The sequence below is a fragment of the Pongo abelii genome, chromosome 2 (genome assembly GCF_028885655.2).
Source record: "Pongo abelii isolate AG06213 chromosome 2, NHGRI_mPonAbe1-v2.0_pri, whole genome shotgun sequence".
Classification (NCBI taxonomy): Eukaryota; Metazoa; Chordata; class Mammalia; order Primates; family Hominidae; genus Pongo; species Pongo abelii.
Genome location: NC_085928.1, coordinates 196,787,312 through 196,811,173, shown reverse-complemented (window position 1 = coordinate 196,811,173; position 23,862 = coordinate 196,787,312). Strand labels below are relative to the sequence as shown.

The 23,862-nt window shown below is 40.3% G+C and overlaps 2 protein-coding genes and 5 non-coding genes across 16 annotated transcripts; 1 reads left to right on the top strand and 6 right to left on the bottom strand.

Annotated features, from left to right (window-relative positions):
* The first annotated feature begins 798 nt into the window (after positions 1-798).
* Positions 799-17,343, top strand: RFC4 (replication factor C subunit 4). 6 transcript variants are annotated; one of them, XM_002814392.6, is made up of 11 exons: positions 799-902; positions 2,616-2,758; positions 6,157-6,235; positions 9,722-9,801; positions 12,583-12,702; positions 14,394-14,537; positions 14,731-14,851; positions 15,485-15,610; positions 16,838-16,918; positions 16,988-17,101; positions 17,179-17,343. In XM_002814392.6, exons 2-11 carry the CDS (start codon positions 2,628-2,630, stop codon positions 17,272-17,274), a joined length of 1,092 nt encoding a protein of 363 aa, XP_002814438.1. In that variant the 5' UTR covers positions 799-902; positions 2,616-2,627; the 3' UTR covers positions 17,275-17,343. The 6 variants fall into 6 exon arrangements, with proteins under 6 accessions (XP_002814438.1, XP_054409084.1, XP_054409086.1 ...); XM_002814391.6 differs by having other exon boundaries at positions 831-1,037; XM_054553109.2 differs by lacking the exon at positions 16,838-16,918.
* Positions 17,344-17,345: 2 nt separating this feature from the next.
* Positions 17,346-23,835, bottom strand: EIF4A2 (eukaryotic translation initiation factor 4A2). Of its 5 annotated transcripts, none has more exons than XM_009239632.4 (11): positions 23,644-23,835; positions 22,797-22,842; positions 22,578-22,710; positions 22,169-22,308; positions 21,220-21,388; positions 20,981-21,090; positions 20,613-20,756; positions 19,993-20,130; positions 19,673-19,762; positions 19,370-19,449; positions 17,346-18,118 (listed from the first exon to the last, which is right to left on the bottom strand). In XM_009239632.4, exons 1-11 carry the CDS (start codon positions 23,670-23,672, stop codon positions 17,974-17,976), a joined length of 1,224 nt encoding a protein of 407 aa, XP_009237907.1. In that variant the 5' UTR covers positions 23,673-23,835; the 3' UTR covers positions 17,346-17,973.
* LOC112132895 (small nucleolar RNA SNORA4) lies at positions 19,505-19,645 on the bottom strand. Its single transcript, XR_002914597.2, has one exon. It is a non-coding gene; the product is annotated as a small nucleolar RNA SNORA4 (small nucleolar RNA).
* Positions 19,826-19,957, bottom strand: LOC112132881 (small nucleolar RNA SNORA63). The gene has a single exon (XR_002914584.1). It is a non-coding gene; the product is annotated as a small nucleolar RNA SNORA63 (small nucleolar RNA).
* LOC112132948 (small nucleolar RNA SNORA81) lies at positions 20,406-20,583 on the bottom strand. The gene has a single exon (XR_002914647.2). It is a non-coding gene; the product is annotated as a small nucleolar RNA SNORA81 (small nucleolar RNA).
* LOC112132883 (small nucleolar RNA SNORA63) lies at positions 20,813-20,939 on the bottom strand. Its single transcript, XR_002914585.1, has one exon. It is a non-coding gene; the product is annotated as a small nucleolar RNA SNORA63 (small nucleolar RNA).
* LOC112132951 (small nucleolar RNA SNORD2) lies at positions 22,410-22,478 on the bottom strand. The gene has a single exon (XR_002914650.1). It is a non-coding gene; the product is annotated as a small nucleolar RNA SNORD2 (small nucleolar RNA).
* Positions 23,836-23,862: the final 27 nt, after the last annotated feature.

Genomic DNA, 23,862 nt, shown 5'->3' with positions numbered 1-23,862 from the left:
TTGTGCCGAACAAAACAGTCATTTGAAGAAAACCCGGAACAACCTTATGGGTTAGTAATTAGTAAAGGCCTGTAGAGAAGGTGGCCCGTGGCCTTTGAGAAGGGTCAGGTTTCAATAGGATTAAGGAGCATTTCAGAGCTAAACCAAGTACTTGGAAGAGATAAAAGCAGTGGGCTCAGACACCAGCCTAGAACCCACAGTGCATGAACCTTGGTGGGGCTAAACATGATTATCAGTCCTTTAACTTTTATTGAACGCCTGCACTTCCAGATTTCTAAGTGGGGCTCAGAAATTATAACAGATGTCCACAGCTGCATGGTCTTCCCTCTCCACAACAGGCAGACACTATTAGAAGTAAAAGCCACGTGCCCTCAAGAGGGCAAGGCAAGGCATCTTCAGATGTCTCTTTCCTTAAAGCACACGCGTTCTGTTCTGCGACCAAGCAGGACAAGGAGGACATGGACCTGCACCTCCGGAGGCCCGCACCTACGAAGATAGCAGGCTCGGGACCTTCGGTGGACCAGCAGGGCTCCAGAGGCCCGCGCGCCGCCGCCCCGCACTCATTGCTGTGCCTGCCAAGTAAGCGGCCCCAGCGCCGTGCCCGCGCGACCTCTACTCCTTCGGGGAGGGTCGCGCTCACGTCTCAAGTGGGAGCAATGCACCGGGACAAGGACACCTCCCAGGCCATGCCTGTTCCCGTCCAGTTCTCCCTGAGAGTCCGGCTGGCTCATCACCTGCTTAAATAAAACCATACACATGTAAAGTTCCTCCGCCGGCAGCGCGCCCCAGGACCGGAAGTGACGCGTTACGTGCCCGCGTATTCCTACCGGCGTATTCCCGCCCTGCTTTTCGCCCGCCGTTCCGTGGCGGGAACTGAGGCGACTGTGGGGACATCAGTGACCGTAAGTCTCCTGGGCCCGTTATTCTCAGATTAGTAGACGGAGCTAAGACTTCGAGACCATCTCGTCCTTTTTGTGTCGCGGAAACCTGAGGAACGAGCCGGCGGCGGTGACCTGCACGAGAAGCCGGGCTAACTGGTAACCTGCTGGAGGAATTGCAGGCCCGCTTCGCCTTCCCTACTCCTGCCCTTGATGCCCTTGTGAGGTCTTCCACCTCCTTCGGGGCCCCAGCCTAGTCACCCTTTCATGCCCTGGCCGCGCCCTTTGGTGAAATGGTGGTTCCGGACAGCATCTTGCAGACCCCGGCTTTGGGCTGTATTAATGTTTAACAGCCCGAGGCAGGGATGGACTAATCCAATAACGTTATAAAAACCTTGGCTGCTAACAGATATTAAAAATTTATTTTATTTTATTGAGCATATCCCCATGTGCCAAGCAAGGAACTATGTATTTGCATACATTCTTTTATTTAACTCAGTTGTCCTGTGGAATAGGCCTTAGCTCCTTTAACAGAAACGGAAAGCGGGTATCATAGATGGTAATTCGTTCACCAAATATTATGGAGCATCTACCATGTACCAGGCACTGTTCTAGGCACCAGGGCATGTAGCAGTGAAAAAAATAGAATTAACTGTGGATTTTTCAGGCAAGCTAATGATGCTTTTTATCCCAGAAAACAGCCTAGAAGAATGTTCACGTGCATGTTAGAAATAGTTACTTTCTGGGTGGGATTTTGTATTACTTTTTTAAATCTCTCATGCTTTTCTGCATTGTTTTGATTTCTTCAAGTGAGTGTGTTATGAGAAAAACAGCTGTTTCTGTTTTAACAACAGAGTCCCCCACCTTCCCTTCCCCACAGAAAGTCTCTGAAGGTAGGTAGACATTGACTCTGCCATTAAAATAGGTCCCTGGCTAGGCGCGATGGCTCACACCTGTAATCCCAGCACTTTGGGAGGCCGGGGCAGGAGGATTACTTGAGCCCAGGAGTTCCAGACCAGCCTGGGCAACATGGTGAAACCCTGTCTCTACCAAAAATTTAAAAAATTAGCCAGGGGTGGTGGCATGCACCTGTCGTGCTAGCTACTGGGAAGGCTGAAGTGGGAAGATTACAGGAGCCTGGGACGTCAAGGCTGCAGTGAACAATGATTGTGCCACTGCACTCCATCCTAGGCAAAAGAGTGAGACCCCGTCTCAAAAAAAAAAAAAACCCAACAAAAAAAGGTCTTTGAGTTCTGACCCAAGGAAAGGAGTGAAGGTTCTCATTTGTGGTGCAAGCACAGCACTTTTAATTGCTGAAGAGTCCATTTCAGGGTCTGAGCTAAAGCTAGGCCCACGACTGTGAAAGAAACCATGGAGACCCGTGTGGTTTGGTCATTAGCAACATCATATTTATCAATGCATTTGGAACTCATTAAACATTTTTGTGACATATGATCTTTGTTCTATAACTCCTGCACTATAAATAGATTCTAAGTTCGTTAAGGACTTTGACCACTTTTCTGTCCTCGTGGCCCTCAGTACAGTGTATTCAGAGTGTCCTAGGTCATGGGGTGATGTCCTTTATTATGTAACATCTTTGCACAAGACTAAGTGTGTTTTCAGGCTGTACTTTCTCATAATGGTTCCCCCCCACCACCCCTGCTTTCCTATGGTGCTGATTCACAATAAAAGTTTCAGTAAAAGCTTTTTTTTTTTTTCTGTCTTGCACCTTACCAGGGTGAAGTAACCATGCAGGCATTTCTTAAAGGCACATCCATCAGTACTAAACCCCCGCTGACCAAGGATCGAGGAGTAGCTGCCACTGCGGGAAGTAGCGGAGAGAACAAGAAAGCCAAACCCGTTCCCTGGGTGGAAAAATAGTAAGAACACTTGTGTCTTTGTTAAAATAATTCATAAATTATCTCTCTAACCAGTTCTGATCACTTTTTGTTTTTTTTAACTTATGGAGGAATGCTTTGTTCTGTTTAGAAGTTGTCTTTGAAAAAATCACCCAGTTATATAAGTCATAGAACCCTGGAACTAAAGTTGCCTGAGAATAATCTAGTTTAATTCCCTTATTTTGTAGATAAACTGAGATCTCTACAAGCAGAGGCTTCCATTTTAGGGGCTGGAATACAGAAGTGAAGAAAACAAAAGTTCTGTAAACTGGCTATAAATACTAGGTCAGGAGTTCTACTTAAATCCAAATATGTAACCTGTTCCCCCTTCTTCTCATTACAATAGGTGGAAATTATTATTATTATTATTATTATTATTATTATTACTATTCTTGAGACAGAGTCTCACTCTGTTGCCCGGGCTGGCGTGCAGTGGCACGGTCTCGACTCACTGCAACCCCCGCCTCCTGGGTTCAGGTGATTATCCTGCCTCAGCCTCCCGATTAGCTGGGATTACAGGTGCCCACCACCACACTTGGCTAATTTTTTGTATTTTTAGTAGAGACGGGGTTTCACCATATTGGTCAGGTTGATCTCAAACTCCTGACCTCAAGTGACCCACCTGCCTTGGCCTCCCAAAGTGCTGGGATTACATGCATGAGCCACCGCGCCCAGTCCTGGAAATTCAGTTTTTTGGTTAGCTCATACATTTTTGTCCGAACAACACTTGAATTAGCATTTAAATTGTCAGTCACCACCTGGCATGGTGGATCATGCCTGTAATCCTGTAATCCCAGCAATTTGGCAGGCCAAGGTGGGAGGATCACTTGAGGCCAGGAGTTCCAGACCAGCCTGGCCAACATGTCGAAACCCCCTCTCTACTGAAAAAAAAAAACACAAAAATTAGCCAGGCGTGTTGGCGGGCACCTGTAATCCCAGCTACTTGGGAGGCTGAGGCACGAGAATCACTTGAACCTGGGAGGCAGAAATTGCAGTAAGCCGAGATCGCACCACTGCATTCCAGCCTGGGTGACAGAGCGAGACTCTGTCTCAAATAAATAAATAAATAAAATTGTCAGTCACCTAAGTGATATTACCACAAGTAATTGTAACTATTGGTTGAATGTAGCCTCAGTAATTACCAATGTTTACAGATTACTTATAGGCTGAGTAAGGCCCTCATATGTTTTTTGTGATTTTGGTTTTTGCTTGCTTTTTTGTTTGTTTGTTTTTTTGGGACAGATTCTCACTTTGTCACCCAGGCTGGAGTGCAGTGGCGCAATATCAGCTCACTGCAACCTCTGCCTCCCGGGTACAAGTGATTCTCCTGTCTCAGCCTCCCGAGTAGCTGGGATTACAGACATGCACCACCACACTCAGCTAATTTTTGTATTTTTAATAGAGACAAGGTTTCATCGTGTTGGCCAGGCTGGTCTTCAACTCCTGATCTCAAGTGATCTGCCTGCCTTGGCCTCCCAAAGTGCTGGGATTACAGGCGTGAGTCACTGCGCCCAGCCCCCTTATATGTTTTGTTTGGCACCAATAAACCTCATGAAAATCTAGATTTTTTTAATTATGTGGAGGAGGGTCTGGATTTTCAGCTTCTCAGGAGATCAGGCAACACTGGGGGCAGGTTCTCACATGACAAGAGTTATATGGACTTGTGTACTGCTTCTCCTTTTGGAAAGGTCGTGTGTTCCTCAATTTGCCATGGTCCCTATTATATCTTGCATCACACTCTGCCTTCCTCACTCTTGTTATCTGCGTAATCTCTGCAGGTATTTGAATATGAGTCCCTGCTTATAACATATACTGGATTCCCAAGAGAAGACATTTAAAAAAATTCATAATTCCTACCTAGTGTTAACCTGATTTATCGAAAAGTATGGATCAAAGAACTTTTGATTAGTTAACCAAACACAAAGCCTAAGCTTAGAGTTGGGAGTGTAACTTTGTTCTAGCTTCTCTTAAAAATCACTGGTGTAAGATGAAAATTATATATTATACTTAGTATTGGTTAAGCTTGTTGTTTTTGTTAGCCCTCAATGAAGTGAATAGGTCTTCATTTTTTTATGCAGTTAGATGATGGAAAAAATTGGCATTAACCAGTTAACACATACTAAGTATATATGTAACTACATTAACCAAAGTAGTTACCTATACTAAGATTACTAAATGGTTTTCCCTTTTCACCTTAGGTTCATGATCTTATTTTGTCAAAGTGTAACACTGCTTTCTTTTTTCTTTTGAGACAGAGTCTTGCTCTGTCGCCCAGACTGAAGTGCAGTGGTGCGATCTCGGTTCACTGCAACTTCTGCCTCCTGGGTTCAAATGAGACTACAGGCATGTGCCGCCACACCCACCTAATTTTTTTTGTATTTTTAGTACAGACGGGGTTTCACCATGTTGACCAGGCTGGTTTCGAACTCCTGACCTCAGGTGATCCGCCTCCCAAAGTGCTGGGATTATAGGCGTGAGCCACTGCATCCGGCCAATAATAATGCTTTCTAAGCAGGTGTTCACTTTAATTTTCTTTTTTTTTGAGATGAAGTTTTGCTCCTGTTGCCCAGGTTGGAGTGCAATGATATGATCTCGGCTCACCACAACTTCTGCCTCCAGGGTTCAAGCGATTCTCCTTCCTCAGCCTCCCGAGTAGCTGGCATTATAGGCATGCGCCACCATGCCTGGCTAATTTTGTATTTTTAGTAGAGACAGGGTTTCTCCATATTGGTCAGGCTGGTCTTGAACTCCTGACCTCAGGTGATCCACCTGCTTCAGCCTCCCTAAGTGCTGGGATTAGTGCAAGCCATCACACCCAGCCCCACTTTAATTTCTTTTCTTTTCTTTTTTCCTTTTTTTTTTTTTGAGACAGAGTCTCCCTCTGTCTCCCAGACTGGAGTGCAGTGGTGCGATCTCAGCTCACTGCAGACTTCGCCTCCCAGGTTCACGCCATTCTCCTGCCTCAGCCTCCCGAGTAGCTGGGACTACAGGCACCCGCCACCACGCCCGGCTAATATTTTGTATTTTTGGTAAAGACGGGGTTTCACCGTGTTAGCCAGGATGTTCTTGATCCCCCACTTTAATTTCTAATTAGTGTTTGTAGCATATAAAATAAAATCGTTTTGCTTAATTTTTGTGGGTATAACAGATTCAAGCAATGCAGATAGGAAGTAAAACATTATTTCACTCTTTCAGAATGTGTTTGGTTACGGTAAAAACAAGTGGGATTTCCACCTATTTACAATTATGAAAAAGTTTCTCATTTCATTGCTGATGTTTAAGAATGGTCATTGGTATTTTAGTAGAAGATACACTTGAGAGTTTTCTTGTGGCTGCTATAATATACTAAATAATCTCTTTCCTCCTCCCCACCCCACAAGTCGCCCAAAATGTGTGGATGAAGTTGCTTTCCAGGAAGAAGTGGTTGCAGTGCTGAAAAAGTCTTTAGAAGGAGCAGATGTGAGTTGCAAATGGTGTTTAATATCATTGGGATATTTAAGACTTAATTTATTCACCCTCTTTCTTCCTTTATAACTTCTAGCCCTCATTAAATATCATGCTCTGTGTACAGTAAGTCCTTGATAACTATGTACAGTGATAATTAGTTCAAATATTTATTGAGCATCTCCTATTTAATCTTACATAGCAGTGTTACCTAGTATTCAAGTAAAAGTCATAGTAATTAAGACAAACTGTGAAACATAGACATAGAACAAAACATAAAACATATAACAAGACAAACTATGCCCCTTTTCTCGTGGGTTTGTATTGGTAAGGAAAGATAGAATAAACAAGTAAACCAATAAATAATTACATGTAGTAATATGTGCTATAAAGAAGAGCCAGAGATTCCTCTAAAGTATAATTGCATACTAACTTTAGGATTTGGATTGACCTATAGTACAAAAAAAAAAATCGAGCTTTGAATTCTGCTTATAGCACTCTCTTCTGCTGTGATATGGGGGATAAAATATCCATGAATAACTTGCATTGTAAATCATTCTGAGATAAAATAAACCCATGTGAAGAATTAGCAACTTAAAGTTGTGTTATGATGAATGCCCAAAGTACTTTAACAGCTCAGTAAAGTGAAGTGGAATGTGGTTTTTGCTTTAGTTTCAAGATTTGCTTCCTTCCTCTCAATCTGGCTGCTTTTAATTAGAGGTTCTTTTGGGTTTTGCTGCTATCATTCTATTGCTGAAATTATATTACTACAGTACACATTTTGAAAGAAGTTAAATTTATAAAACTATTTAGAATCTTTTTCTTTACCAGTATGTGTTTTGATTTGACTCGTGTACTCTTATACCTTTTTGGCTGGGCACAGTGGCTCAAGCTTGTAATCCTAGCGTTTCGGAAGGCTGAGATGGGAAGATCACTTGAGGTCAGGAGTTCGAGACCAGCCTGCCAACATGGTGAAACCCCATCTCTACCAAAAATTAGAAAAAGTAGCCAGGCATGGTGGCACACACCTGTAGTCCCAGCTACTCAGGAGGCTAAAGCGAGAGAATCATTTGAACCTGGGAAGCAGAGATTGCAGTGAGCCAAGATAGTGCCACTGTACTCCAGCCTGGGTGACAGAGTGAGAATCTGGTCTCAAAAATAAATAAATAAGTAATAAAAAATAAATAACACAAATACTCTTACACCTTTTAATTTTATAATAGTATACCATTTTATTTTTTGATATATTCTGCTTGCATATCTTGGTAACAGTATATACCATTTTAATTGCAGTTGCATAGTAATTACACAGATTGCAGGACAATATCTAATTTAATTACTAGTATCTTCAGCAAATGTAGTGAGATTAAGATCCAGTTCTTTTTTTTTTTTTTTTAATTGAGACAGAGTCTTGCTCTGTCACCCAGGCTGGAGTGCAGTGGCGTGATATCAGCTCACTGCAACCTCTGCCTCCCAGGCTCAAGTGATCCTCCCACCTCAGCCTTCCAAGTAGCTGGGACTACAGGCATGCACCACCACACACAGCTCATTTGTGTATTTTTTGTAGAGATGGTGTTTAGCCATGTCAAGTTACCTGCCCGCTTTGTCCACCTAAAATGCTGGGATTACAGGCGTGAGCCATCATGCCCAGCCTAAGATCTAGTTCTTGACTTTATGCCACGTAATTTATGAGGCTGAAGTAAGAACTTCAGTTTAATATTTTGTGCATCTTTTCAGACTGAGTTTTGCAAAGAGGTGAAATAGTATTTTTAATTCAAAAGAATAAAGAAAATTCATTTAATTTACTTTGAAAGGTTTTAAAGAATTATAAGAAGATAATTTTTTCAGAAATTGATTTTAAGAACTGGTATTCCACATACAGTTCTTGAATGTACTCCATATATTAGACTAGTATATAATTAAGATTTAATAATTTTACCCTGTTTCAAAGAATTTAAATTATTGTATCTGATAGTTAACCTGGATGGATCGTTACATTATTAAGGGATGCACAAATCAAAATAATAGTTGTAGACCTTAATTACTAAGAAGCCCAGGAGGTTTTTAAGTTTTGAATCTCATAGTTTGTACTGTAAGCTATGTGTTATGAATGTAACAGTAATAGTCTTCTAATTAACATATTTGTCTATGTATTGGTTTATTCATTCATTTGGCCAACATTGACTGCTGTAGTAGATGCTAGAATACAGATGTGAATAGAACAAATAAGGTTCTTGGTCTTTTAATGAAGTAGACAGGCATTTTACAATTAAGCCCCACAGTTAAATAACAATAAACCAATACAAAATGCAACAAAGACTAATGAGAGAATAGGAGAGGAGACCTACTTTAGACTGAATGGTTTCTGATTTGTAATGCATTAGGAGTTGGCCAGGCATAAAGAAGAGGATCAGACTCCAGGTCATGGGAACAACGTATGTTCAGGCCAGAAAGTGCCAAGCTGTTAGAGGCCGTTGTAAGCTGGAGCCTGGAAGGTGAAGGAGGTGGTAGGCAGATCATGGAAGTCTTTTAGGCCATGGTAAAAAGCTGAGGGTTTTTTTGTTTGTTTGTTTTTGTTTTTCTAAGTGGAATAGTTTTAAGTAGCAAGCAGAGTGGTATCTGATTTAGGTGAAGAATGAATGGACAGGAAGAGGGAGGGTTAGGCAAGAGTGGAAACAAACTCTAATGCCTAGTTTCCTGTGTACACTGATTTCCTTATGTGAAAGGACATACTGAAGATTGCACAGTATCATAACAGAGCTCATTAGAATTTAGTTGACTTACTAATTTTCACCACAGATCAGTCGACTGCTTGATAGGAGCCAAACTAGCTAGATACAAGGTATAAAAGAAGGTAGCTAGTGATTTAATCTTATCCTTTCCTCTTCTAATGAATTCTTCCTGATACATGCAAGCATCCTTACAGAGTACATAATCATGATGTGGAACAGTGCCTAGCACTTAATATTAAATGTCTAGTTTTGGATTTTTTGTTAATATTTCTGTTCTTGGTACTTTTGCTCATCCAAAGCCCTAATTATGTCTTTTTTAGTCCTTTTTCCTCAGTTTTGGCCAAATCCCATTACTCTTTTGGTCTGCTTCCCCTTTGAAGCAGCTGACATTTTGTGTAATATAAAATCTTACCTAATCTTGAGCATAGAGGTGGGATAGGAAACTGAGATTCCCTTTAGAAATAAAAGGTTTCTCATTCCAGCTTTGAAAATTTCACCTAAATAGATTAGCTATAGAGCAAGCATAAATATTGGTTCAGCTTAAGAGATTAAAAAGACACTTGGGGAAAAAAGTGGTAGTATATGAAAAAGCAGGATTTAAATCTGTCAGTACTGTGATATCAGTTATATTAAGAAAACTTTATATTTAGAAATTACGTGCCCTATTAGAGAAGTCATTGCACTATTCCACAGACATTTTTTCGATCTTCCTTTTCATCCATTTGTGCCAGAATACCATTTATTAAAAACTAAAATTTAATTTCTACAGCTTCCTAATCTCTTATTTTACGGACCACCTGGAACTGGAAAAACATCCACTATTTTGGCAGCAGCTAGAGAACTCTTTGGGTACGTTGAAATCAGTCTATGTTTCTTTTTTTAAAGATTTGACACCAAAATTCTCTGATACTACTTTTTTTCCTTTAAAAATTTGCATTTCATTTTCTGTAGGATAGTTTTCTATTTCTGATTTTTAAAAATCCCATGAGCCATTTTGTTCCTCCCTCACTCCCCTGAAGAAATCAGCTTGCCTGCAGTCTTTTGTGACCTTCATTCTGAATCTTGTTCAAGTGTTTGAATGTACTACACCACTGGGAGCCTATGATTTTTTCCATCACTTTCTTTAAATTTTCTGTTATAACTTTGGAGTCCAGAGGGCCCAACTTAATGTCCAATTGTGCTGATAGTTTTATCACCCTCTTAATGATTGTGTTCACATCTGTGTGGCTGCATGACAGGATCTGCTGTTTCTGCTGGTATTATTTGCACCATCCATGCTTGAGTCCTGCTCTAGACTTCCTAGGCTCTGACTCTGGAGTGGCCAGGCCAGCTCCTTGCCTCAGGTCTCCTGAGCATAAGTGGTGGTTGATGTAGTATGATTCCAGGTACACCAGAAAATCTTCCTGTGAGTCACCTTCTTATGTTCCTCTTCCTAGATTGACCATCTTGGCTTAACCAGCCATTCTAGAGGAGCCCTTTACCTAGAGTTAAAAGATGTGTAGTGGGCTGGGTCTGATATACATGAAACATGCACCAACATAACAAAGGCTGTTTTGAGTTTATCCATTATTAATATCAGACATACAACTGATAGAAGTATCTGAAATCCTACATATGAAAATAGGCCGGGCGTGGTGGCTCACATCTGTAATCCCAGCACTTTGGGAGGCCAAGGCGGGTGGATCACCTGGGGTGAGGAGTTCGAAACCAGCCTGGCCAACATGGTGAAACGCCATCTCTACTAAAAATACAAAAATTTGCCAGGCATAGTGGCATGCACCTGTAGTCCCAGCTACTCAGCAGACTGAGGCAGGAGAATCACTTGAATCCGGGAGGCAGAGGTTGCAGTGAGCCGAGATCACGCCACTGCACTCCAGCCTGGGTGACAGAGCGAGACTCCATCTCAAAAAAAAAAAAAAAAAAAAAAGGTGCCACTGAAATCACCAAATGTGTAAGGATTATTAGTTATGTCAAAATGTAAAAGACAAAGGGAGAAGCTGCTATGTGCCTAATATTTTATTTGACAGCAACTTCTCATTCTCAGTAAAATTATAAAAGAACTTTTTTGATTATTCCACAACTCAATCAGATAGAACCAATCTGAATCAGCCTTAACAGTTGTTTATTATTACTTAGAGTAGGTCAGTCCAGATTATACAACTTTTTCTACATCCTTTATAAAATAATGTTTGTCTTTAAAGAACTTACTTAAACAGTGAATTTCATATTTAATATTGTGACTTTAAAATAGAAAATAGATGCATGTAAATGTTTATGTCCATAAATATGCTTAGGATACCATGCTGATCAGGAAAAATAGAGATGAAACTAAATCACAACTCTTGTTTTTTATTTAAGTGTGTGTGTGTGTGTGTGTGTGTGTAAAAGACTAGAGGGAAGTTTCAAAACAGTGCTTTGACAGTGTGCCCATTTTTTTCTGATTTCTCAAATTTCTCTACAGTAAACATATACTACTTTTAGTAATTTTTATTAAAACTCACTTTAAAACCTGCTCATGTTTTAATCAATTAATTTTCCTTAATCCAGTAGGTTTCCTTATAGCAAACTACCCTATGGAATTTATTTATTTATTTGTTTATTTATTTATTTTTGAGACAGTGTCTTGCTTTGTCACCTAAGCTGGAGAGTGCAGTGGTGCGATCTCGGCTCACTGCAAACTCCACATCCCGGGTTCAAGTGATTCTCCTGCCTCAGCCTCCTGAGTAGCTGGCACTACAGGCGCCTGTCACCACGCCCAGCTAATTTTTGTATTTTTAGTAGAGACAGGGTTTCAACACATTGATCAGGCTGGTCTCGAACTCTTGACCTCATGATCCACCTGCCTTGGCCTCCCAAAGTGCTGGGATTACAGGCATGAGCCACCACATCCGGCCAGAAATAAATTAAAATGTGCTGTATTGTAACATTATTTAAAATTACAATATTTAAAACTATCTAGATGTCTAACAGTAGAAGAATGTGAAGTAAATGATGGTACAGTCATAGGATGGAATATCATATGACTATTAAAATGTTATTTACAGTGGTTTTGATAATATGCCAAGATACTTATTATAAATGCAAAGTGGAAAATCGATTTAAAATTTTATATGTGGGGCCAGGTGTGGTGCCTCACACCTGTAATCCCAACATTTTGGGAGGCCAAGGTGGAAGGATCACTTGAGACCAGCCTGGCAACATAATGAGTCCCTGCCTCTACAAAAAGTAAACAAAATTAGCCAGGTGTGATGGCATGTGCCCTATAGTCCCAGCTAGTTGGGAAGCTAAGGTGGGAGGATCATTTAAGCCCAGGAGTTCAAGGCTGCAGTGAGCCATCATCATGCCACTGTTCTCCAGCCTGGGTGACAGAGCAAGACCTTGTCTCCAAAAAAATAAAAAGAAAAGAAATTGTAGATGTTATGTAATGTCTACACTTTTTTTAATGCATGGGAAAAAGCCAAAATGTTAACTGCAGCACTCTGCCGAAGAGAGAATACAAAAGTGATTGTGTGCCTTCTATCCATATTGTTTACTAGGTGGATTTTAAACATCCGCAAAGTGTGCAAATGTTAAAATGTGATTTAAGCCTACTTGTGCTCTGTGTTTCATATTTGTTTCATTTTGAGATAGGCCTGAACTTTTCCGATTAAGAGTTCTTGAGTTAAATGCATCTGATGAACGTGGAATACAAGTAGTTCGAGAGAAAGTGAAAAATTTTGCTCAATTAACTGTGTCAGGAAGTCGTTCAGAGTAAGTAAATTTGCCCTCTTTCCTCCTTGGCATGTATTATTTTAAATATGTATTTCTGCCATCACTTCTCAGCCTTTTGGCTAAGATCAAGTGTATTTCTACCAAATTGTCAATTATCCTGCCTGAGGTAAACAGGGATTTAATCAACTACTTATGCTCCTTAGGTGGCAAAGGTCCAGGATTACATTGGTGGTACCTAGACGTATGTAAATTTTACATGAGCACATTTCAAAATTTGTGAAACTGAATGACTAATTTTTGATATCCACCTTGAATTGATGGTGCAGTCAGTCACAACCGCTATAGCACCTAATTTATTTTTATGTGAAATGAAGACTGGGAAGTAGACTAAAAGACTCTGAGATCCCTTCTACCATTAATACTTGAAATCTGTTTTCTTGATATAATTTTCATACAATTATGTTAATGCCACTTTTGGTGGGAGAGAAACTTTAATGGCAGATTACCAAAAATCAATGTACAGAAGGTAATAACCCACAACATGGGAGAAAATATTTACAAATCATATATCTAAAAACGTACTTATATCTAGAACATATGAAGAACTTTAAACACTCAGTAATAAAAACAAATAACCCAATTAAAAAATGGGCAAAGGCTGGGCGCAGTGGTTCATGCTGTAATCCCAGCACTTTGGGAGGCCGAGGCGGGTGGATCACGAGGTCAGGAGATCGAGACCATCCTGGCTAACGTGGTGAAACCCCATCTCTACTAAAAATACAAAAAATTAGCTGGGCGTGGTGGCGGGCGCCTGTAGTCCCAGCTACTCGGGAGGCTGAGGCAGGAGAATGGCGTGAACCCAGGAGGTGGAGCTTGCAGTGAGCCGAGATTGCGCCACTGCACTGCAGCTTGGGCGACAGAGCAAGACTCCGCCTCAAAAAAAAAAAAAGGGCAAAGGATCTGCATAGACATTTCATGCATGTGTAATAAGCACATTAAAAGATGCTCATCAACATCATTATCCATTTGGGAAATGAAAATCAAAGCCACATTGAAATACCACGTAACTCCCACTAGGATGGCTATGATAAAAAATACAGAAAATAACTAGCGTTGACAAGAATGTGGAGAAATGATAAACCTCATACATTGCTGGTTGGAATGTAAAATGGTGCAGCCTCTTGGAAGACATATCTGCTCAAAAACATTTACACAAATGTTCATAGCAGCATTATTCTTAATAGCCAAAACATGGAAACAGCCCAAATGTCCAACTGATTAATGGATGAATAAATGTGGTATATCTAGTTGCCATAGTATTTGACAATACAAAGGAATGAAGCAAACGCATGCCACAACATGGATGAACCTTTAAAATATGTTAAGTGGAAGAAGTCAGCCATAAAAGACTGCATATTATATGGTTCCATTCGTATCATATCCAGAATAGGCAAATCTATAGAGATGAAAGTAGACTAATGATTGCCTAGAGCTGGGAATGATTGGGGGAAGAAGAGTGACTCATAATAGGTACAAAGTTTCTTTTAGGAGTGATAAAAATGTTCTAAAATTAGATTGTGGTAATGGTTGCACAACTTTGTGAACATACAGAAAAACACTGAATTGTACATTTTAAATGGGTGAATTGTATGGTATGTGTATATTTCAACAAAGCTGTTAAAACCAATATACATATTAATGTTCAACTCTTATGTGTTTCTCTGAATCAGTGGGAAGCCGTGTCCGCCTTTTAAGATTGTGATTCTGGATGAAGCAGATTCTATGACCTCAGCTGCTCAGGCAGCTTTAAGACGTACCATGGAGAAGGAGTCTAAAACCACCCGATTCTGTCTTATCTGTAACTATGTCAGTCGGTATGTATATTGCCCTGAAGACAGATGCTAGGCAGCCTTATTTTCATAACCCAATTAGGGAAAGGAAATTTAGAATTTTCAAGGCTACATTAATTTTTCCTCCAACAAATCTTGATTTGTTCTTGATAAAAATGAGTTCTTTGGGGGAAATTCTTTCTTTAGACACCAACTTGGTTTTTCTCATCTTCCACAGAATAATTGAACCCCTGACCTCTAGATGTTCAAAATTCCGCTTCAAGCCTCTGTCAGATAAAATTCAACAGCAGCGATTACTAGACATTGCCAAGAAGGAAAATGTCAAAATTAGTGATGAGGTAATTACTAATTATTACAATTATTAGAGTTACTAATTCCTTTGATGAATCCATATAAAGAGGCCCTGAAAGATTTAAATGTGTGTTGCCTCAATCCTGATGCCAGTTCTTCAGACAAACTTAAGCTAAAGGGACAATTGAAATGTGTAGGAATTACAAGGTTTAGCTTTTCTATTACTTTTTGAGTTAATTATCTTTTAATATATCAGAGACCCGAAACTGAGGTGGATTTCATACATATAATGCAAATTCTGCAACATAAATCTCTGCATGACAAGATTTTAGTCTTGTAGCTAATACTTCAGTACTTCCCTAAAATTGATAGAAACATAAGGCCCTTATTCATTATAACAATTTAACCATAATTTGAATTTGCTTTATGTGAGCAAGAAAATGGGATAAATATGGAACATTTTTTCATCTCTGCAAATTTATTTCAGAAGCAAGAGATCTTTATCCTTCCATTGTACCTGGCCCCTAGACTGATCATATTTTCTCCCAAAACAGAAATGTTTTTTCTCATTAACTCTAGACTAACACATAGGGCTTTTCACTTTTATTAAACATTTTAAAATTAAAGTTATAAATCCTTAATTGGCCATCATAGGTTAAAAACAACTCTTTTCTCTTCAGGGAATAGCTTATCTTGTTAAAGTGTCAGAAGGAGACTTAAGAAAAGCCATTACATTTCTTCAAAGTGCTACTCGATTAACAGGTGGAAAGGAGATCACAGAGAAAGTGATTACAGACATTGCTGGGGTAAGAGTACTGGATATTCTGAATTTCTTTTTAGTTGGCTTTTTTGTGGCTTTTAGGAAATTTTCATCCAACAAATACTGAATGTTTAGCAAATGCCAAGTACTGCACTAAGAAGTATAAGGGAATAACCTGGGAGTATCAGAGTGTTTCAGGTGAGGAGATAACACTGACTTTTCAGTTTGTCAGGCATGTAATAGACATTTCAGGAAAGGAAAGGACACTTTCAGTTCTTAGTTTTTTTTTTTTTTTTGAGACAGAGTCTTTCTGTGTCGCCCAGGCTGGAGTGCAGTGACGCAATACCGACTCACTGCAACCTCCGCCTCCCGCCTCACCCTCCCAATTAGCTGGGATTACAGGCACCTGCCACCATGCCCAGCTAATTTTTGTATTTTTAGTACAGATGGGGTTTCACGAGGTTGGTTGGCCAGGCTGGTCTGGAACGCCTGACCTCAGGTGATCTGCCCCCCGCTTAGCCTTCCAAAGTGCTGGGATTGTAGGTGGGAGCCACTGCACCCAGCCTTCAGTTTTTAGATTTTATAAGAGATGCCTTTGGCAGTTAAATCAATTTTAGCAGATGTTCTTATACATGAAAACTATTTTGCTAGTTGTATATAAACAAAAGGCATATCCAACTTACAGTAATCATTTATTAAAGAGAGTGGAGTACCCCACTAGTTTTTGGATACTCCCATGTCAAAATTCACTTCAGAATCACGTAAACTTTTGTTTCTATGACATTTTTCATCTGCGCAGTAGGCCTTCCATATGACAAGACTGATATCACTAATCCTCTTTAATTTTCTGGATATTGTGGACTTTTTAAACCAATCTCATTAGTGGCATCTTTACATGGAGAGATTTTTAGAGAAAGGGCACTTCCCCTTTAAGGAAATCAGTCTTTTTGGTTGATCTTGGCCACTGTTCTGAGGAATCGTTATAGCCGCTAGGGGAAAACTTAATCTTCATCCACTGACCAGAACAAGCTATAATCCATGTGTGCCCAAACGGCTTCAAAGAAGCCATTAAAGGGCTTTAAAAGCACAGCTGTTAACACCTTGGTTGCTTAGTGGTGACTGGAGTTACTCTGGCTTTCTCCCAAAGCCTTCCCAGAAAAGTATGGAACTTATGTGTGGAACAGAAAGGACTGGGGGCAGGGGAGTCAGCTGGCAGAGTGCACGTCTAGTCTCACCTAGAAACATCTTTAATACTGAACATCCAATTACCTAGGTAATACCAGCTGAGAAAATTGATGGAGTATTTGCTGCCTGTCAGAGTGGCTCTTTTGACAAACTAGAAGCTGTGGTCAAGGTAAAGTCAGCTTACTAACTTTGGGGAAAGGAATATAAAGTCATCATACCAAAAGTTTTTTTATTATAGGATTTAATTGATGAGGGTCATGCAGCAACTCAGCTCGTCAATCAACTCCATGATGTGGTTGTAGAAAATAACTTATCTGATAAACAGAAGTCCATTATTACAGAAAAACTTGCCGTAAGTAGGTACTTTGCACATGTCAGTGGAACATTTAACTACCTGAAGGATGCTAATTTCTTAAATTTTTCTTATAGGAGGTTGACAAATGCCTAGCAGATGGTGCTGATGAACATTTGCAACTCATCAGCCTTTGTGCAACTGTGATGCAGCAATTATCTCAAAATTGTTAAAGTGAATATATTTGGATGGGGGGTTTTGTAAATGATGGGGTTGTAATAAAAATAAAATGACCAAAAGCACCTTTAAAGTGAATATACAATTTATTTAACATTCAAACTTCATTAAGACATGTGCAATATGGCAATTTTACTGGGGATTAAACCCTACCTAGGATGATTGCTTGCTGGGGCTTAGCAACAGGGTCCAGTTCACACTTAGCACTAATTAAATACTTTATTGAATAAATACAATACCAAACAAAATGCATTCAAATGCTTTCTAAAAAAATTTTAAAGGCCTTTCTACTCAGGCTAATGACAACACAATAAAGGCAGATATGCTAGTTTAACATAATTGGCTGATTTTATACAGCACTTATATCTTTTAGTCCACAAGTATATTATTAAATGATAGAGAACATCTAATACAACCATTTCTACAGAACTAGGAAATAAATTTCTAAGAAAGAAAGATTTTACAGACCCCATCTTTTATACCCACCCCAACAGTCTAACTCTAAAGAGGATAAAGCCAATGACTTTCCTCACAAGAGCTCACGACTAATGTCGCTTTGCTATCAAAATCTGTATTTCTGATCCGTTATGAGCATTGAGACAAGATTCAAATTCCCAAAGAAAGAAGCACAATGCACGTTGTGATCGCCTATTCAGCAACAGCGAGCACTGCATCCAAAACTCTCATCCCAGGAATTAAATAAGGTCAGCCACATTCATGGGCATCTCCTCCACTGTAGTATTGTAGAAAGTCTCAATGTCACGAAGAATCCTCTTGTCTTCTTCAGTAACAAAGTTTATAGCCACACCTTTCCTCCCAAATCGACCCCCTCTGCCAATTCTGTGTAAGAAAAAGAAACAATCAGAATGTTACTTCTCACATAATGTATAAACTACTGAACATGACGATCCACTTGTTAACCATCAGCTGCTGTTTACTTATCAAGGTTATAGTTCGTGCTTCTAAACTGGAGCACTAGCTGCTAATGCATATCTAGAGAAAAAAATCTTCCTTTGCAGTTAGTGCCAAAAGGATTCAAGGCTTGTCTGGCTGCAAAATGAGATTTTTATCAGGCATCTTGAGCATTATTATAAAGCAGATGACAGTATCATGTTTGGGGTAGTGAAATTAAAGCCCATACCAAAGTGGGCCAGCCAAGAGCAGGTGTCAGCCTGGGACAGATGTGAACACCAGGAATAAAACAAAGAGCAGTTATGTAATCCATTTCGACGCACTTCTGGAACTGTAAACTGTAAACAAATGCTGCAAAGGTTAACTATTTTCTAAAACTTACTTTTTTCCAGTGGGAAAACAAATATTTGGTATGGTAACCCAAACTTATCACTGCTTTTTTGCTCAGTTTCACACGTTGTAACTCAAATTACTCAAAACGTGTTTAACTGCCAAACAGCTACCTTCATGTTAGAAACCAGACAATACAAACCACCTAATAAGAAAGGTTCCCTAGTAGAAATACTAATACAAAAAAAAAGCCTTAGCTGGAGCAACTTAAAAATAATCAAATAATCATGACAAAAGAAAAACAAATATAAATACCGACTCGCTCTTTATTCAAACAGTGTGCTGTTTCGCTTATGATTCCACGTCCTAAATTACGTCAACGCCGTTTCTGAGTGCCATCTCGTCATCAACTGCTGCTATCGACTCCTGTATTTTTTAAAAAGTCTTTTTTTACATCATATAACAAAGTACAATTCAATTTATTTAGGGATAAAGCCACTATAACTAAACCAGGGTTCACTCAAATTGCTACCAGCGACACCAAGAAAATCCCAACTATAGAAAAAATCACCAAGAAAAACACATGGACACAACATCACTAAAAGCTCAAGCATAAGCTAAGACCAACAATTGTGGAAAAAAAAACCTATGTCCACAATCTGGGCAATGTTTACAAGTTTTCCCACTTTGTTCTCATCAACCTTCCCTAGTACAAATTTAATTACATCATCTTACCGAACACTACTGACTTTACTGAATCTATTCCTTGATTTGATGTTACCTTTCATACAAATCACAGTAGAAAAACGTATGAATTTTTTCCATACAGCCAAGATGCTGGCTTCTCACCTGTGAATATAGTTTTCACGATTGGTAGGTAGATCATAATTTATAACCAAAGACACTTGTTGCACATCAATCCCGCGAGCCTGAAACACAATGGCATGTTTTAAAAATTCTGATTCAAAAAAACTTGACACCTGTCATGTAGGCCACAAAAGAGTAGCGAACTATACTAAGTGGTATAGCCCACTGTGGAGTGTGGTCTTCTTTTACTCTTCCAAATAGCCCAAGCTGGCAAAGGTTACTTAAAAACCTTCCCCCCAAAAAGCTAACTTTTGGTAGATTTTAAAAAAGCATTAAGAGACTTACCAACAAGTCAGTAGTGATCAGAACACGACTTGACCCTGACCGGAATTCCCTCATGATAACATCTCTCTCCTTCTGGTCCATGTCACCATGCTGCAAATTAATAAACCTTAATTCAAGAATCACCAGTCAGGTCAGTATTTAATTTTAATCAACATGTATGAGACCAAGCGTCCCTGGCTGCTACAGGAGACTAGCAGACAGGTATAGTTAAGAAACAACTTTATTTTGAGCAGGGGGAACGACAACACAGCACTTAACAGCTATATTGTAGTCTGAATCCTGCTTTAGTGGAAATTCAGACATTTTAGAACACCTCTTACCAGAGCAGAAACTGTGAAGTCTCTGGCATGCATTTTCTCAGTCAGCCAGTCCACCTTGCGCCTCGTATTGAGAAAAATAACAGCCTGCGTGATGGTCAGTGTCTCGTACAAGTCACAAAGTGTATCCAACTTCCACTCCTGTAATGTTTAGAAGAGAAAGTTAACAGTCATTTAGTTTTTCCAACTTTCTTCAGTTAAAAATTCATTCTGGGCCAGCCACAATGCTAATGCCTGTAATCCCAGCACTTTGGGATCCCAGCACTTGAGCCCAGAGTTCCAACCAGACCAGGGTTTCAAGATAGTGAAACCATCTCTACCCAAAATACCAAAATTGGCCAGTCTTAGCCAGTCTTATAACCCAGTCTCAAAATGTAGAAATTATAAAAATTAACTTCATTCTGTTAGGTCTAATGAGATATTGCACCAAATCTTAAGACAAAGGACACTGGACATTAAGAAAGAGGTCCACCCCAGTCTTTACAATCTAGTGCTGTTAGTTTTCTTCTTGTGTGTACTCTGCTAGCATTATTGCAAAAACCAAGACATTGTCCTAGTGTCTGCAATTTTAGCACAGTGCTTATACAAGAAGGTAAAATAATGTCTAACAATTAGACAGTTACCTCTCTCTCAACATTAATATAAAACTGTTTGATTCCTTCAAGGGTCAATTCTTCCTTTTTCACCAGAATTCGAATTGGATCTCTCATGAATTTTTTGGTCACTTCCAACACATCAGTTGGCATTGTGGCAGAAAGCAACACAACCTTAAAAAGAGAAAATTATGTTGTAGCACAACTTACACAGTAATACCCAAGGGAAAATGTTTGAAGCCAAGCGTCTCTGTCTTACTACGGAATGGAGTTAGACAGAGATAGTTATGCATCAAGTGCTTTAAGCAGGGGGAACGACAATAAAACACGTCAGTTGTATTGTAACAGTACCTGCATTAAACCATCTCTACCTTTAAGGGGGGTGAAGTAATGCTTACCTGGATACTTGTGTTTAGTTTTTGGAAAATCTCATAGATTTGATCCTTAAAACCACGGCTCAACATTTCATCTGCTTCATCCAAAACAAACATTTTGATCCATTTTGGAGCTGTTAGAAACAAAGTCATACTGTCATTTCTAGATCTACTCAGTGATACGATTTGACTTTTCAACTATGTTAACAGTAAAAAAGAAAAAAAAATAATCATCATCATACTCTCTTAAAGACAATACTTACAAAGGTATCTTCTGTTTAACATATCAAACACTCTCCCGGGTGTACCAACAACAATATGTGGTGCTTCAGCCTGCAGTTTTTGCATTTCATTTCGAACATTTGTTCCACCAATGCAGGCATGACAAGTGGCTCCCATATAGTCTCCAAGTGCCAGAATTACCTTTTGGATCTAAAAACCAAGCCTTAATTATTATCCTGCAGAACTCCAAGATTAATGACTAATTTTTAAAGCGTAATGGCAAATATAATCTGGTCTGCCAACAGCTTTTATGCATGCACAGCACAAAACTACTTCCAAACTTAAAATGCAGACGACCTAACTGCTGCAAGGTAAAATTCCCTTAATGCCTTTCTTATGCCTTGTCAAACTTGGGATGCTGCTGCTCCACGCATCAGCTGGACAATTCAAGAATAACGTTTCCTACATTATTCTTCACTGTAGGTAGGGAGTACGTAGTGAAATTTATGTTCTGTAATTGCAGCTAAGGCAAATGATTTTTTCCCCCAGAAGGTATTGTGCCTTATATAATCCTAACCTCAATAAAGCCTACAGCTTTATTAGGAAAGTTTACTTCAAAGCCAATATAGCAGTGAGCTTTGAAAACATAGCATGCAACAGATGCATCACAAACTACGGAGACAGTCAAATGGTAACATGTCACTGCAGTTTTCATGTTGCACAACTGCATTCAAACTTAAAAAATGGGGACAGATCTAGTACATCCAAGAGAGCGCTTCGGATTCTCAATCTATTAGTATACAACCCTACAAACCATACCTGCATACCCAGTTCTTTCAAAACTTTCAACAAAAACTCCCTGCATGCATGGACAATTAAAAGGAGGGATCTGGTAGGACCAATTTATACTAAGTTTTAAATTCTTCACAGTTGTGAAACCTGAAACCTATGCAACACGCAAGCAGTTTTTTTGAACTACACTATCAATACCTGTTGAGCCAGTTCTCTGGTGGGGGCCAATACTAGTGCTTGGGTCTCCTTGAACTCAATCTCCAACTGTTGCAGGATGGAAATAGCAAATGTGGCTGTCTTGCCAGTACCTGACTGAGCTTGAGCAATCACATCATACCCTAAAAAAAGTAGGATACATATTTACCGATCCCACATCAAATTGTCACTTCTACTTCACACCATGTATTCCATTTGGAACATGAATTATGCCCAAATAATCAAGTGATCAGCAATGAGTATTCTCTTCATTTCAGGTCAGTCCCGAAAGATGATTGCCATCATTTCACTTTAAGGAATACAAACAGGTGCTAGTCCCCCAGAGGTTACTTTCCCTTTTATGGTTCATGTCTATGTACAACAATTTCCTAAAAATGCCAGTTTCTTTTACCTTTAATACAGGGAATAATAGCTCTCTGCTGAATAGCGGAAGGCTTCTCAAAACCGTAAGCATAGATGCCACGAAGAAGAGACTCCTTTAAATTCATATCATCAAAGTTATCAACAATCTCATTCCAGTTGCTCTGTAAGTTAGAAAAAATAATGCACGCATAAATGAGATGAACACACTCACCTTTCCAAAGCTTCAAGATCCACAACCGTTTCTTACCTCGATGACACCATCGGGGTCCATTCCCTCTGGGCCGCCATGTTCTCTGCTGACAAGAATAGTGCAGTCAGACACCCCTTCCAAGCCACCTCAACTGCACCTTAAACGGATAGCCCTTTGCAACCCGTCTCAGCACGTTAGCCTCCTCTGCACAAGCTAAAAGCAGCAGCTGCAAGGCGAGTATCACACTGTGCGCCTTCCGTAAAGATTGGGGGCTGCGGATGCCCGGAAAAGCAGCCCTCCGGGCCAGAGCGCATGGCTATCCCGTTTCAGCTGCGGCCCGTCTCGCGAGAACTAGGAGAGCCGAACTCCGCCCCCAACAATGCGCAAGCCGGGTGATTGACGCGGGCGGAGCGGCCTGGCGAGGGCGATGCCAACGGTTCACCGGCACCGGCGCCGGTTCTGTCCCGTCGCCTCCGCGCCGTGGCCAAGTGGAGACCGCCGCCTCCAACCCTTCCCCAAGTAAAGCCTAGGACCACCCCCCAACTCGTGTGGTAGACCGAAAATAAAGCTTCGGGTCCTGCTTAACACCGTACCGAACGCGGACTGCGCCACGGCTTTTTACTGCATGTTTCCCGTGCTCCACACTGGGAAGGGAAGCAGCCGAAGTTTCGTAATGTCTTAGGGAGGAAAAAACGCCCTTTAGCTACTGCTTTCGCACCATCGTCCTGTCTCCCCACAATCCTGGCCCTACCCATCATGGAAGCTTCTGGAAGGGCACAGAGATGCTATACCCTAAGAAAACGTCCATTAATTTAGAGTTTTTGCTTCCGTGCCATCCACTATCATCTCCCCTGGCGCCCTATGACCTTCACTACAGACCGCGACCGCCGACAGAGCGCCATACCTGTTATAATCCGCGGAGCCACCAGACATGATCCGAAAAACCACTCAGCGCCCGACTGAAAAGACAGCAGCGCCCCGCCACCCGTTTTTTATAGGCTCGTGGCCGGAACCCGTTTCTTGCGGAGGAATTTTCTCGCCGTGCTTCGGTCAGCCACAAAATTGTGATCCTGGGGTCGTTACCTTGGATAAAATCCTAAGCAAGTCGGTAAGAAAATCCAAA

What these genes read in the sequence shown, in the direction of transcription:
- RFC4 (XM_002814392.6), top strand. Translation starts at nt 2,628, where the DNA reads ATGCAGGCATTTCTTAAAGGCACATCCATCAGTACTAAACCCCCGCTG. An exon ending in TGATTACAGACATTGCTGGG is followed by an intron (nt 15,611 to 16,837) that starts GTAAGAGTACTG and finishes CCAATTACCTAG; the next exon opens with GTAATACCAGCTGAGAAAAT. An exon ending in TTATTACAGAAAAACTTGCC is followed by an intron (nt 17,102 to 17,178) that starts GTAAGTAGGTAC and finishes TTTTTCTTATAG; the next exon opens with GAGGTTGACAAATGCCTAGC.
- EIF4A2 (XM_009239631.3), bottom strand. Translation starts at nt 23,672, where the DNA reads ATGTCTGGTGGCTCCGCGGATTATAACAG. An exon ending in TATTATTCCCTGTATTAAAG is followed by an intron (nt 22,309 to 22,577) that starts GTAAAAGAAACT and finishes TACTTTTTTTAG; the next exon opens with GGTATGATGTGATTGCTCAA. An exon ending in AACTAAACACAAGTATCCAG is followed by an intron (nt 20,757 to 20,980) that starts GTAAGCATTACT and finishes TCTCTTTTTAAG; the next exon opens with GTTGTGTTGCTTTCTGCCAC.